The sequence below is a fragment of the Aspergillus fischeri genome, genomic scaffold, assembly GCF_000149645.3.
Source record: "Aspergillus fischeri NRRL 181 1099437636249 genomic scaffold, whole genome shotgun sequence".
Taxonomy (NCBI): Eukaryota; Fungi; Ascomycota; class Eurotiomycetes; order Eurotiales; family Aspergillaceae; genus Aspergillus; species Aspergillus fischeri.
In genome coordinates, this window is record NW_001509770.1 from 2,143,620 (window position 1) to 2,157,147 (window position 13,528).

The 13,528-nt window shown below is 52.0% G+C and overlaps 6 protein-coding genes across 6 annotated transcripts; 3 read left to right on the forward strand and 3 right to left on the reverse strand.

Annotated features, from left to right (window-relative positions):
• Window positions 1-1,078: 1,078 nt before the first annotated feature.
• On the forward strand, window positions 1,079-3,381 carry NFIA_014810 (putative succinyl-CoA synthetase subunit alpha; the record flags this gene model as incomplete). Its single annotated transcript, XM_001264685.1, has 9 exons — window positions 1,079-1,096; window positions 1,155-1,268; window positions 1,325-1,468; window positions 1,517-1,899; window positions 1,952-2,159; window positions 2,210-2,820; window positions 2,872-2,903; window positions 2,951-3,243; window positions 3,295-3,381. 9 exons carry the CDS (start codon window positions 1,079-1,081, stop codon window positions 3,379-3,381), a joined length of 1,890 nt encoding a protein of 629 aa, XP_001264686.1.
• Window positions 3,382-3,903: 522 nt separating this feature from the next.
• On the forward strand, window positions 3,904-4,599 carry NFIA_014820 (adenylyl-sulfate kinase; the record flags this gene model as incomplete). Its single annotated transcript, XM_001264686.1, has 2 exons — window positions 3,904-3,911; window positions 3,972-4,599. 2 exons carry the CDS (start codon window positions 3,904-3,906, stop codon window positions 4,597-4,599), a joined length of 636 nt encoding a protein of 211 aa, XP_001264687.1.
• Window positions 4,600-4,816: 217 nt separating this feature from the next.
• On the reverse strand, window positions 4,817-6,205 carry NFIA_014830 (H(+)-transporting V1 sector ATPase subunit C; the record flags this gene model as incomplete). Its single annotated transcript, XM_001264687.1, has 5 exons — window positions 4,817-5,011; window positions 5,065-5,557; window positions 5,613-5,704; window positions 5,755-5,849; window positions 5,905-6,205. 5 exons carry the CDS (start codon window positions 6,203-6,205, stop codon window positions 4,817-4,819), a joined length of 1,176 nt encoding a protein of 391 aa, XP_001264688.1.
• A 483-nt stretch (window positions 6,206-6,688) lies between these two features.
• Window positions 6,689-7,370, reverse strand: NFIA_014840 (PaaI family thioesterase; the record flags this gene model as incomplete). The annotated part of the gene is made up of 2 exons (XM_001264688.1): window positions 6,689-6,721; window positions 6,780-7,370. 2 exons carry the CDS (start codon window positions 7,368-7,370, stop codon window positions 6,689-6,691), a joined length of 624 nt encoding a protein of 207 aa, XP_001264689.1.
• Window positions 7,371-8,864: 1,494 nt separating this feature from the next.
• NFIA_014850 (glycoside hydrolase family 92 protein) lies at window positions 8,865-11,692 on the forward strand (the record flags this gene model as incomplete). Its single annotated transcript, XM_001264689.1, has 7 exons — window positions 8,865-8,988; window positions 9,050-9,693; window positions 9,745-10,067; window positions 10,113-10,252; window positions 10,307-10,755; window positions 10,809-10,909; window positions 10,963-11,692. The coding sequence occupies 7 exons, from the start codon at window positions 8,865-8,867 to the stop codon at window positions 11,690-11,692; spliced, it is 2,511 nt and encodes an 836-aa protein (XP_001264690.1).
• A 186-nt stretch (window positions 11,693-11,878) lies between these two features.
• On the reverse strand, window positions 11,879-13,400 carry NFIA_014860 (glycine decarboxylase subunit T; the record flags this gene model as incomplete). Its single annotated transcript, XM_001264690.1, has 2 exons — window positions 11,879-12,944; window positions 13,009-13,400. 2 exons carry the CDS (start codon window positions 13,398-13,400, stop codon window positions 11,879-11,881), a joined length of 1,458 nt encoding a protein of 485 aa, XP_001264691.1.
• Between the last annotated feature and the right edge of the window lie 128 nt (window positions 13,401-13,528).

The following is a 13,528-nucleotide window of genomic DNA, read 5'->3' on the forward strand; positions in this document are numbered from 1 at the left end:
TGCCAGCCGGTCCTGAGCTATATATAAAGTATATATATATATATTCGACGTAGGTAATCGATGGACGCTCGAGACTCTAAGATCTGAATCCAGAATGCAGATATTAATAGCACTGAGCTCTCCGATGGAACAAAGGAATGAATGGCGTCAGTCACGGAGTTGAGCCCCGCCGAGTATTTGGGGTTGCAGCAGTTGATTGGCTCTTTGCTGTCCACATCGTACGGACAGTCTAACTGTTGATTTACTTACTGCCTTACGTCCATTGATCCGAGTACAGCTCTCCTTTTAAGTCATTGAGATTCAGCAGATCGTTCGATCGTCCTCCGTCGTTACGATCAAGGTTATCTACAGCAATTGGAGATCCTAAGGCCCAATCGCACGTATGAAATCAGATTGAACTTTGGTGTTGAGCGGAATATATCTGGTCCGTTTTCACTGCTTGTCTATCTATCCTACACTCTCTACTAGGCCCTTATGAATGGATATCTACTATCGAATGCTCTCTCGAACGACGAAGACAGAGCACGTGAGGCGGTCCCCGCTATTTAGTATCCCGAGTAGAGGACTAATATGCCCATTCCGAGAAGGCCAATCAGACGATGTAGATCTTCTCGAAAATGACAGGCGGGGTTCTCCGAGACCGGCGGCTTGCAGCTGCTTTCCCGAGGTTTCCTATGCTCCATCAAACGCTACTTAACCGGTTCTTCTCCATGAGTGATGGACCATTATTGAGGGGAGGTTGGTTATCTGCTCGCCCTCAACTCGATTGCTGGTTGAACGTTTAGAGAACCCTTCATCTCTACCTCAGGGGTACTTTCTGGAGGCGTAGTGTCTTTTGATCTAGGAGTGTTGTTTATATTAACTCTTGCCATTTCCAGTAGGATGACGGGTTTACGGACCCTGCCTCTACGGGCACAGAGAACTTCCATTCTGAGACTTTCGCGATTCTCAACATCATCAAGGAAGTCCAGCTATGCGGACACCCTTCCGAATCTCAAGATAGGAGCGCATACAAGAGTCTTGTTTCAGGGATTCACCGGTGCGTTCTAGATTGCGTGACATTCGGCGGTATGAACTAATGTTTGCAGGACGGCAGGTATGTGTAGACTATGACTCTCCAGGGCGTCGGAATGGTGTCATATTGACAATCAAAGGCCACCGCGAATGTCAAGGAGTCTCTCGCATGGGGTACGAAGATTGTAGGAGGTGTAAAGCCCGGCGTGGAGGGTGAGCATCTAGGACTTCCTGTGTTTCCTTCAGTGCGAGCGGTGCGAATAACCCTCTGGCTCTTCAATTCATCATGGACACATGCTCATGGATGCAGGCTCAAGAAAGGGCCAAGCCCGACGCATCCGCCATTTATGTCCCGGGAAACCAGACAGCAAAGGCCATCGAGGAAGCGGTTGAGGCAGAGATTCCGCTTGTTGTGGCTGTAGCGGAGCATGTTCCCATTCATGATATGCTTCGTGTTAGTAGATGAGGAAGGTTGAAACCTCATATGGCTGACCTCTTGCAGGTACACTCTATGCTGCAGACCCAGTCCAAAACGCGACTGGTAGGAGCCAACTGCCCGGGAATCATCTCTGCAATTGGCAAGTGCCGTATCGGATTCCAACCTTTACCGTGTTTCTCACCCGGGAAGGTCGGAATTGTAGCTAAATCAGGGACACTAAGCTACGAGACTGTGGCATCGACGACGCGCGCTGGACTTGGACAGAGCCTGTGTATTAGCATGGGCGGAGATGTACTGGCGGGAACCAATTTCGTCGACGCGTTGAAGGTCTTCGAGGAGGATCCTGACACAGAAGGTATCATATTGGTCGGGGAGATCGGTGGAACTGCGGAAATTGATGCAGCAGAGTGGATTCGAGACTACAACAAGCGGACCGCCAACCCGAAGTACGCACGGTCTGAACATGTTTTGGCATACGTGAGAACTGACACTGCTTAGACCTATTATGGCTCTTGTTGGCGGTCAAGAGGCCCCTCCTGGTCGGGTCATGGGCCACGCCGGCGCTTGGATAGCTCCTGGAGAGCCAGATGCAGTGGCCAAGCACAGAGCTCTCGAGAGCGCGGGAGTGACAATGGTCGATCACCCAGAAAAGTTTGGTCAGGGTATGAAGGCGCTTTTAGCTCGCAGAACCCTGACGAGTGCTACGGTAAGTATTGTTTGATGGCCCAGTTCGTCGCGAGACTGAATAATTCTCAGCCTATCAGTTCTAGCAGCCAAAAAAGAGGCCTGCATACAATGCGACGTCTCCCGCATGGTAGTAGCCGTGTGTCGTCCTGGTCAATACAAAAGCGATCTCTCTATGTCAAGGAATTTCAGGCTCTCGAGATGCTGAAGCAGAAATCTATCTCGATGAACGAGGCAGCTCCTTCGGATTCGGATGTCTTGCTCACAATGACAGTGGACAGAACAGCATTGTCGCCCTGCATAGTTGCTTCTACAAGACCTGATCTTGCTCAAGCGTCTTCGGATAGATTTCCATTCGCTTATACAACACAAGAGTTCAGCAGTACCAGCCCAGTCCTCGAAGCTGTTGCCTCCCATCTGCAACTTCCAGAGACAGCACGCGGGAAGTTGGCAGAGCTTACGCAAGCTCTTTGGGAGATCTTCAAGGAGAAGGAAGCCTACCTACTGGAAGTCCGGGTCAATTTCAGCCATGGTGAGATGCAAGTTCGAGGTGCACGTTTCGGGTTTGACGATGCGGCGTTCCGGAGCTCCGGACGTCAAGAAGACGTGCACCGACTCAGAGATATAGAAGAAGAGGTACCTGAAGAGGTCGAAGCGGAAAAGGACGGAATCGTCTATGTCAAGTATGTCTCGGCTTGAAGATAGCAGTCTACATGTGCTAAGGCGCTATACAGGTTACAAGGAGAGGGAAGCATCGGGACACTAGGTGAGCTTGCCCATCCTGCAGTGTACAGTCAGAGCTGACCAGATAAGTCAATGGCGCCGGCCTAGCGATGAACACCGTTGATGCCCTGTCAATCCACGGCGGTCACTGCGCCAACTTCCTTGACACAGGGGGCAAAGCAACGTCCGAAACGGTCAAATCGTCCTTCCGGATCATTCGATCAGATCCACGGGTCAAGGCCATTTTCGTCAATATCTTCGGCGGCCTAACTCGGTGTGACATGATCGCCGAGGGGATCATCATGGCCTTTCGGGACTTGGAAATGAACGTCCCGGTGGTAGTACGACTGCGGGGGACGAACGAGGAGATCGGACAGAAGATGGTCAGTCTAATTTACTGACTATGGTATACTTGACTAAGCTGACTGGTACAGATTGCTGAGAGTGGGCTTCCCCTGCACGCCTTTGACAGTTTTGAGGATGCGGCCAAGAAGGTGATCAGCCTGGCCAGGAGTACATAGATAGACAGTCATTGGACCCAAAGCGTACAGTCGTTTTGTTGTACTTCGTAGACCTAAGAATAGTAAACTGACAGGAGACGAGAAATCGAGTTGTCATCCGTGAAATGTCACGTATGCTCTGATCCACCGTGGCTGGAGTCAAGGCGAGAGCCACGCAAGCTCCGATGATCGGTTTGTCAGAGATACTGGGATTGACATGACGTCCAGGAGCAAACGCAGAGAACACAATCGAGAAAAATATTAATATCTTCTGGTCCAGATTGTGTAGGTAGAAGTAAGTATGAAGAATTCGAGTATTAACCCATTGACAGTGTAGAAGTCCAATAAGAATCCTTAAAAATGGCATCATTTCTTCTTCCTCCGATGCTCCATAGTAATGATTTCTCACCGGATTCACCCCGCGATCAGCGCCCCGCTCTTATACCAATTTTACAGGCCATTTCTGCATACTTCAATTCTTCATCCTCCTCCCTCTCATTCAATTACCTTCTCTCATCCTAATCCCCAAAAAACACAACCACAATGGCCACGTACTAACCCCTCACCCCTCACCCTTCTTCAGAACCCCCGCTAACCCAACCAATCTATAGAAACATCACCTACCACGCCAGCGCCCTCACCCGCTCCGAGCGCAGCGCCCTCCGAAACCAACGCGGCCTCACAATCTGGCTCACCGGCCTCTCCGCCTCGGGTAAATCCACCATCGCCGTCGAACTCGAGCACCAGCTGCTCCGCGACCGGGGCGTCTCCGCCTACCGACTCGACGGCGACAACATCCGCTTCGGGCTCAACAAGGACCTAGGCTTCACCGAAAAGGACCGCAACGAGAACATCCGGCGCATTGCGGAAGTAGCCAAGCTCTTCGCCGACAGCGCCAGCATCGCCATCACGTCGTTTATTTCGCCGTACAAGGCTGACCGCGAGACTGCGCGCAAGCTGCACGAGGTGCCGACACCTGGTGAGGAGACGGGTCTGCCCTTCGTCGAGGTGTATGTCGATGTGCCGGTTGAGGTGGCGGAGAAGCGGGATCCCAAGGGGCTGTATAAGAAGGCAAGGGAGGGGGTCATCAAGGAGTTTACGGGAATCAGTGCCCCGTATGAGGCACCGGATAAGCCCGAGGTGCATATCAAGAACTATGATTTGCCCGTGAGGGATGCGGTTGCGCAGATTATTGCGTATTTGGATGAGCAGGGGTATTTGCCTCCTAAGAAGGAGTAGATCGATGGGTTGTTTTTGTCACGATAGATCTTGCAGATAGAATCGTCCTCGCCAATGATTTGTACATATAATGATCCAGTGCTTCTACATATAAGGATCAGAGATGCGAAATGATACAGAACTGTATATGTACGCTATTCAATGGGGTAGTATATAGTACCAACGTAGACAAATAAGAAGGGAGACAAGACCGGGAGCGTAGTGCTTCATCCCGCCATCAATTGAATTCAAACTCGTAGTACACATACGCAGTGTACTCGGCGCCTCCTCCTTCTGCGCCCGCCTGCATCTCATGAGGGTCGTCTCGCTTGACCCGGCCCTTCTTGTCTCGCCCAAAGGCATTTCCGGCGAGATACGAGTATTTCTCATCGAGGTTCCGTTTAGCCCTGTCGGCATGTTTGGAGGATTGCGTCTACATCCTTAAGTCAGTAAATGCGGACATTCACCGTTGCGGAGTCAACATACCCTGATGATCGTGCAGACGAAATCCAGCGGCAGACCGTACCGCAGCACGGTCTCAACAAACACCCGCAGAACAAGCACATGGATCCAAACCATCACGGCCTCACTCCACGCTGTTCGACCAAGCCGAAGGGTCTCACCCCAGAGCTTCCGCTCGTCCCCGCCAACGCGCTCGACCTCCTTTTTCTCTTTTTCCTTCCCACCTTCAACGTACTTGAAATCGCGCGGAATCCATTTGTGCTCACGACACCGGTGGACAAACTCCGGGCTGTGCTTCTTGAACGTCGTAACGGCGTAGAGCGTGAACTCGTCGTCCGAGGCCACAAGGGTCGCGGATCGGGGCACGACCATGGGCGCCACGGTCTCATATGTCTTGAGGAATTCCTTCACTTGCTGAGCGGGAACAGCGACGAGGTGCGTTTCAATGTATTCGGAGTCGCGGACAAGAGTGCGGGGATCAACGACTGATGCGAGTGACTTCGTGGAAAGGTTTCCTCTACAAATCAGAAACAAATTAGAAGAATATTGAAGCGAAAGAGGTGCGCCCTCACGTTTGTTTGCGTTGAAGAGTCGCCAGCGTATTCTTCACCTGGTTGTATTGCGAGTACTTGGACCGAATGTCATTGTCAATACTAGCAGCTTCCTATTATCCATTAGCTCTGGCTGGATCGTCATAAGATTCACGCTCAATACCTTCTGCAGAAGATCGATCAACTCCCCCAGCGGCTTATCAGCACGATACTTGACCTTATTCCACGAGAATGTCCTCAGATACTGATCAACGGGTTCTACGTTCAGTCAGCGAGCAGGTTCCCCCTTCCACGACAGACGCAGTGGACATACTATCATTGACAGTCTTCATCTTATCGATCTGCCCCTCATCTCCCTCGAGAACGCTCTTCAACGCATCTCCGACCTTGGCGACGACACCTTGGCAAGAAGCTTCGAGTTTCGCCAGCTCATCGGCTTGCTGCACCAGAGCGTCGAGGGTACCGATCTTAAATTCTGGGATGGGGAAGGGTGCTACGGAGCCATTGTCGGGTGATACTGTGGCAGAAACAGCATCGAGAGCGTCGTCGCGGTGGTGGGAGGGAGTGATGGATGTGGGGAGCGAGACGAGGAGGTACTTGTTCGACTTGGACATGGTGTCGGGATGCGATACAGGAAGGACTAGTGGGATGTTGATTTTAAGAACCACAAAATGGGCCGTCACACCCAAGCAAAAGGGAGTGAGGTAGTCAGATAGAAGCTCGGCGGACGTTGGAAGTCTTTGTATGGAGCTTGGAGCTGGCGGTCATCGGAAGGTCCGTCGGCGGAGGCGGTGGGCCATGTTTGGCGTCACAACTGTGATATTGCGGACTTGACAGCAACGATGATCCTGAGCATTTTAGCATTTTGAATTCAAGATGCGTTGTGTGAATCGATTATGCAGTTTGCATTCATATTAGTAAAAACCTGTTCTCGATAATACAGTATGTTCTCTGTTCTAGAAACTATATGCCTTGAATTATGTACAGTATCGCAAAATGCTCCCATCTATACGCCCAAAACAAACAATACATTATAAATCTCTATATTGCCCGAACCCCGTCCTCTACATGTTTCTAGCCGCTTGTTCCTGAACATACTAGTTGGTAACTTTGTACAGACTCGCCATGGCCTGAAATCAAAGTCAGCACATTATACCTTATTCCTATGTTCCCCGGAAGTGGACTTACCGCAGCTTGCTTGGGTTCAATAAACAGAGCCTTTGCTTCCACCAGTATCACTGGCTCTTTACCATCCTCAGGAAGAGTTTCAATGTGCGCCTCAACCCAAGCCTTCCGGCCCTCCACCTTGACCGTCTTCGCCTTTAAGATAGCATAGTTGTTGGCCATCGCCGGGCGCCGGTAGTCAATGTTCAGATTGGCCGTCACACCCACTTTGTTTGGCAACGCGGGGAAGCAGCACCTGGCCATGGACTCATCCAGCAGCGTGGCCAAAAGACCCCCGTGGACAATGCCAGGATGACCGGAGACATCGGAGCCAAGGTAAAAGATGGCGGTCAGGCTCTTTCCGCCCTCCTCGCAGAAAACATAAGGCGGCACCACAATTCCGCCTGGGGTCGCAAGGATACCGGCCGTTAGATGACGCGCGCGCAACTCTTGCGGGATCTTCAAATGTGGTCGCGACTCGGTGTAAGCCGGGTTTTGGCGCAAAGCAAGTGTCACAGGGTGATTGCGAATGTACTCCTCGACCTCCTTCGTAAACTCATCGGAAGGTACAAAGGCAGTGAGAGTTTCCTCGTCGGTGGGCATGCTGACAGCCATCATGCGCGATACGGTCTTCTGAGTCTGATAAGCGAGTCCGGTAGAAAATGCGACGATGGCAATGGCCGTGAATCCGACAATGCGACGTAGAAGCAGGTAAGGTTTAGATTTTTGAGACTGCGCTGAAGCTGCAGCAGATGAGTTAGTTTTATCCGGAATCACAGCATCCGATGGATCCAAGATTATCACATGCGTACCTGTGGAATACTGTCTGTGTAAACGAGGGCCAAGGACGCGTGAACAAGTTGAAGAAAGCGGGAGCGTCCGATTGGGGATCTTCGGCAGGCGTTGGGACTTTGTAGGCAGACAAGAAACAATATACGGGCCGTGCTTAGTGGAGACTTCTCGAAAGAAAGCTCTGGACGGGACTGGCGGCCGCATGGCCAGAATGATTGGGGACAAGATGGGCTGGAAAATGGAGGCCTGGAGTTGGAAGTCTTCTTGATTATGGGTCTGGAAGACTGACTCCAGGACACGGAGATAGGGAAGAGATGCAGTGCCTCGGATGTTGTCAGGATTAGTAAAGGTTGCCAAAAGCGGGCATAAGACTGATGGAGGGGCTCTCAACAGCTTTCAAAAGTATATAACCCAAATTTTGAATCCTTGAGTATTCTGGATCTCAACTTCACGTTTCAAGAGATCCTCTATCTACCTGGTCTTTTCTCCGTTGGGGATATGGAGTACCTCTCTAGAATGGTCAATAATGAATGCAACAAAAATGAGCGGAAATGGCAAAGTCCGATTGGCGGATGGCGGAGCGGATCACTCAGAGAACCTCGGCTGATAGAGTAAGCTATGTCCGTAGTATCATGGATGTTGATGGGAGATGATCTGATGTTGATAAATACTATTATTGCTGGTGCAAAATGCACCTATCACATAGGTTGACAGCATGAAAAAAAATGTTGTCAGTGAATATCGACTTCTGATTGACTAGCCTCATTGTCTGCTCCGAGATGAGACCGACTGCTATGATCTCTCGGACTCTCCTCGGACCCTATAGCGTTCTCATAACTCCAACAATAACACTCTTCAAAATGCTCCTCATTCAATATCACCTATGAAGGACTTCTGCTCTTATTATGCAATGTGCTCCTGCAACTGACTGTTACAGCACTAATGCATCCATCTGCACCTCCGTCACATCGGGGATTTATCACCTCTCACCTTCCACCTCCAAATCCATCAATCAATAATTGATCCTTCAGTTCGTTCAAATTTAACCCATCCTTCGCTAACCAGGATGTATCACCCACCCTTGCTCAGGATCGTCAGGGGCATAGGAATGCAACAATGCAGAACATCCCACCAACTCCGCGTGCCCCTTGATAAGGATGCGGTGCGACGCGAGGATGCTGCTTTTTCGACTTCAACCTGACTCTGTATCTGGCAGACAGTCAGTTTCCGTTCTTTCTTGCGTAGGCTACGGCTATGGAATGAATTATACTTCATTGTCATTCTTTATGTGATATATCCAACTTTTGGTCGCTCATTATGACTCTTCTATCATTGTTTCTTCTCTCGAGCATCCCACTGGCTTTGGCCGTGACCAATTCCACGTCTCTAGACTACGATGTTCTGCAATACGTCGATCCACTCATTGGAAGTGCCAACGGAGGTATGTTCTCGAGATAGAATTTTGACTGGTGCAGACGATTGTTCTCTGACAGATTTAATAGGCAATGTCTTTGCTGGTGCATCGCTTCCCTATGGCATGGCCAAGGCTGTAGCCGATACGAATTCCCAGAGCAACCAGGGAGGCTTCACACTCGATGGCAGCAATATAACTGGTTTTTCTAGCTTGCACGATTCTGGCACTGGAGGAAACCCATCCCTCGGAAACTTTCCATTATTCCCTTATGTCAAATGCAAAGATGACGATGTCAATGGTTGCGCTTATCCGAAGAAAGAGCGCCGTATCGGATATCATGCGGACTCGGTCAAAGCTTCTCCTGGATACTTTGGACTGACCATGAACTCTGGCATCAAAGTCGATATGACCGTTTCCCATCATACGTCTCTGTTCCGTTTCCAGTTTCCCACCGACGGTGCATCGAGTCCGCTTATCCTGCTTGATCTGACAGACCTGTCTGATTCAAGACAGGACAATGGAACAATTTCCGTTGATGCTTCTACCGGACGCATGACGGGCCATGCGCGCTTTCTGCCCAGCTTCGGGAGTGGATCATACGTGCCTTACTTCTGTGTTGACTTTCAGAGCAGCTCTGCCGTTCGCGATAACGGAATATTTGTCAATTCACGCGCAAGCACAGACGTGAAGGAATTGAAGATGTCTCGGAGTATCAATGGATACCCTCTTCCTGTGAGTCGACTGGCGGTCTCATCCATCAGGATCCTTTTTAACAGAATGCAGGGAGGTGCCTTTGTCCGGTTTGAAGCTGCTTCGGATATTACGGTGCAGGCCCGAGTGGGTTTGAGTTTCATCAGCAGCGAGCGGGCATGCTCGAATGCTGAGTCTGAGATCCCGGATTTCGATTTTGAAGCCACACGCTCAAAGGCTACGGAGGCGTGGCAGGACAAGCTTGCCCCTATTCGCGTGTCCAGAGAAGGCGTCAATGCTTCTCTTCTAACCAACTTCTACAGTGGCATCTACCGTACAATGATCAATCCGCAGGATTACACTGGGGAAAACCCACTCTGGGAGAGCAATGAGCCGTACTTTGACTCTTTTTACTGGTAGGTCCAGTCAGTTTCCAACGCAACTCTCCTAACGCTTGCTAGTTTGTGGGATTCTTTCCGGTCTCAGCTGCCCTTTTTGACCATATTCGACCCTGCGTCGCTGACACGGATGGTCCGCTCGCTTATTGATACTCAAAAGCATCTGGGCTGGCTTCCGGATTGTCGCATGTCTCTTTGCAAAGGTATTATCAACACGCCCTCTGTTAGATACCCGTCGACGAACTGACCAGCTGTAGGGTACACTCAAGGAGGATCCAACGCAGACGTCGTTCTCGCCGACGCATACATGAAAGGCATTTCCGATGGCATCGACTGGGAAGCCGGTTATGCAGCCGTCCAAAAAGATGCTGAGGAAGAACCGTACTACTGGTCAAATGAAGGCCGAGGTGGGCTGAACAGCTGGAAATCGCTGAACTACATTCCCGTCGAGGATTTTGATTACGTCGGCTTTGGAACTATGACCCGCAGCATCTCCCGCACTCTTGAGTATTCCTATAATGATTTCACCATCTCGCAAATGGCGCGTGGCATGAACAGACCAGACGATGCAGAAAAGTATGAGAGGACTTCGGGTTACTGGAGAAACCTGTTCCGTGAAGATCAGACTTCGCTCATCAATGGTACCGACACTGGATTCAAGGGGTTCTTCCAGCCCCGATATCTGAATGGCACATGGGGGTTCCAGGTAGGTCTACCTGTACTGGTCCTCGCGGAAGCCGCCGATTGACATGAATGCAGGATCCTCTGACATGTTCAAACATCGACAACAGCGGGAGATCATGCTCGCTCCAGAACAACGCAGCAGAGACGTACGAGTCCAGCATCTGGGAATACCAATTGTAAGGATCGTCGCCATTCCGACTCTTTAGGATCACAGCTGACAAGGCTCCAGCTTCGTTCCTCACGATATGGCCGCTCTCGTTACCCTTCTCGGAGGACCAGACCGATACGTCCAACGACTGGACTATCTCCACGATAAAGGAATCACATACATCGGCAACGAACCATCTTTCCTAACCGTTTTCCAATACCACTACGCCGGCCGCCCCGCCAAATCAGCCTCTCGCGCGCATTTCTACATCCCCAAATACTTCAACCCCACGCCCGCCGGCCTCCCAGGCAACGACGACTCGGGCGCCATGGGCTCCTTCGTCGCCATGTCAATGATGGGCCTGTTCCCTAACCCCGGACAAAGCGTCTACCTGATCACCGCGCCGTTCTTCGAGGTCGTTCGCATCAAGTCCCCGTTGACCGGCCGCACGGCAACCGTCCGCGCGGTGAAATTCGACCCTACGTACCAGAACATCTACATCCAGTCTGCCACGCTAAACGGCAAGCCATACACTAAGAACTGGGTTGACCATGACTTCTTCACCGAGGGAAAGGAGCTGGTACTTGTTCTGGGTAGAAACGAGAGTCGCTGGGGAACAGCCGAGGAGGATCTGCCGCCGTCCTTGTCGACTCGGGGAGGGGCCTCTTCTTCGGGCCTCAGGCAGAGAATGGTTGATTTCGACTCCACTCCTCTCCAGTTTGGCGAGTATGGCCACGCGAGGCGAAGACGTCACTCTTTTCCGTTTGCTTACCGGCACCATGCTGTTGGCAAGGAATTCACCCATGCGTAGGAGTCAGCAGGAGGAGAATGCGCTGTGAATTTTGTTTGCACATGACTGCAATCGCGAGTGTTTAGTCCTTGTTGAATCATGGACGAACGTTATATTATACCGTCATGTTAAATGGATCCAAACCGAAAATCTAACTGCAACCGTAACTATTTACATAAGAGCATCATGAAAAACAGTGAAAATCAATCAAGCCTTGGGCCGGTAGAACTTGCTCTCCACCCAAGGCATACCCGTAACCGTCGCCTTGCGGACCTTATTCCGGACCAACACCCCAACCTCGGTCCCCTTCTTGTGCATGCCGTTCTTGATGTAGCCCATGGCGATATTCGTACCGCCTAGTGATGGACTCGGCAGTCCTGAGGTAATGACGCCGATCTGCGGGTGCGATTCGTCGCCCAGGTCGACGACGATGGCGCCCTCGCGCGCGGGACTGCCCTTCTCGACTGTGAAGCCGACACGGCGCTGCGAGAGTGTCTTCGCGGGGGACGCGAGCTGCGGGAGGATGGTGGCGGCGCCGTTGAAGGTGGCCGTTGCGGGGTCGCGGCGGTCCTTGCCGACGACCCAGCCCAGGGACGCAGCGGGGGGTGTCTGTGCGGTGGAGATGTCGTTGCCGTAGAGGCACATGCCTGCCTCGAGGCGGAGGGAGTCGCGGGCTGCGAGGCCGGCGAGCCGGACTTGCTCCGGGTTGGACAGGAGGAGCTCGGTGACCTGCGTTGGGAGGGAGGGGCAGCCGGCTGTGGGGATGGAGATCTCGAAGCCGTCCTCGCCGGTGTAGCCGGTGCGGGAGATGAGGAGAGGCTGTTGGGTTGGGGTGCCGTCGGGCAGGGTGAGGTGTAGGGAGCGGCAGTTGCCGAAGTAGAGGGTGCTGAGGTCGGTGTCGGCGGGGGAGACCGCGCCGTGGGAGCTGATCAGGGGCTGGAGGACAGAGGCGGCGAGCGGACCCTGCAGGGCGACGAGAGCCCGGTTGGCAAGGATCTCCCACTTGATGCTGTCGGCGCCGTGGGTCTGCCTGTACGCCTCGATCTCGGCCTGTAGGAAGGCCAGGTCCTCGGTGCGGCGGCCGGCGTTGGTGACGAAATAGAATGCGTCGCCGTCGAGGCGGGTAATGACGGTGTCGTCAACGATGCCGCCGGTGCCTTCTTCAAGCAGGCAGGAGAGTGTGGAGGAGTTAGGCTTGAGCTTGTCCAGAGACGAGGGAGTGACCTTCATTAGCAGCTCCATGGCTCCGGGACCACTAAGATGGTGTTGTACCCTAGCCAAGGTTAGAATCAGGTTGTCTTCAGAGTATCAACATCTCTGGTATTGAGAATACTTACATATGGCTCACGTCGAACACACTAGCCTTTTCTCTGGTCCAGTGGTGGCTCTCGACGTGACTGAGATCTGAATACTGCAGGGGCATAGAGTACCCCGCAAAGGGCACCATCTTCGCTCCCCTGGCAATGTGCAGATCATACAATTGAGTCTTCTTTACTGGCCCTGAGGCAGTAGACGAGGCATAACGCCGTGTGACCCCATTTTGGGAGTGCACCGATGGCCCAGCAGTGAATCGGGGAGCTATGCCAGCGGCCGAAGAGCAGCCGTGGAGCGGAGATGGGAGCTGCCGCCGGAGGATGTTGGAGCCATTGGCCGCAACACGGGCGGATTGAGAAATGTATCTTGCGCTCAGGGGGTTCACACCTCGTTGCAAAGGTCGTAGAGCAGACATGATGGGTAACTGAGGCGCAGAAGAAAAGATATCTACGGAAACAGAAAGTTGAGCAGATCAAGTACGGTGATGAAATTGCGGAGAAGAGCTGCGATAACGGAAAAGTCACGTGGCGATAGGACAATTCC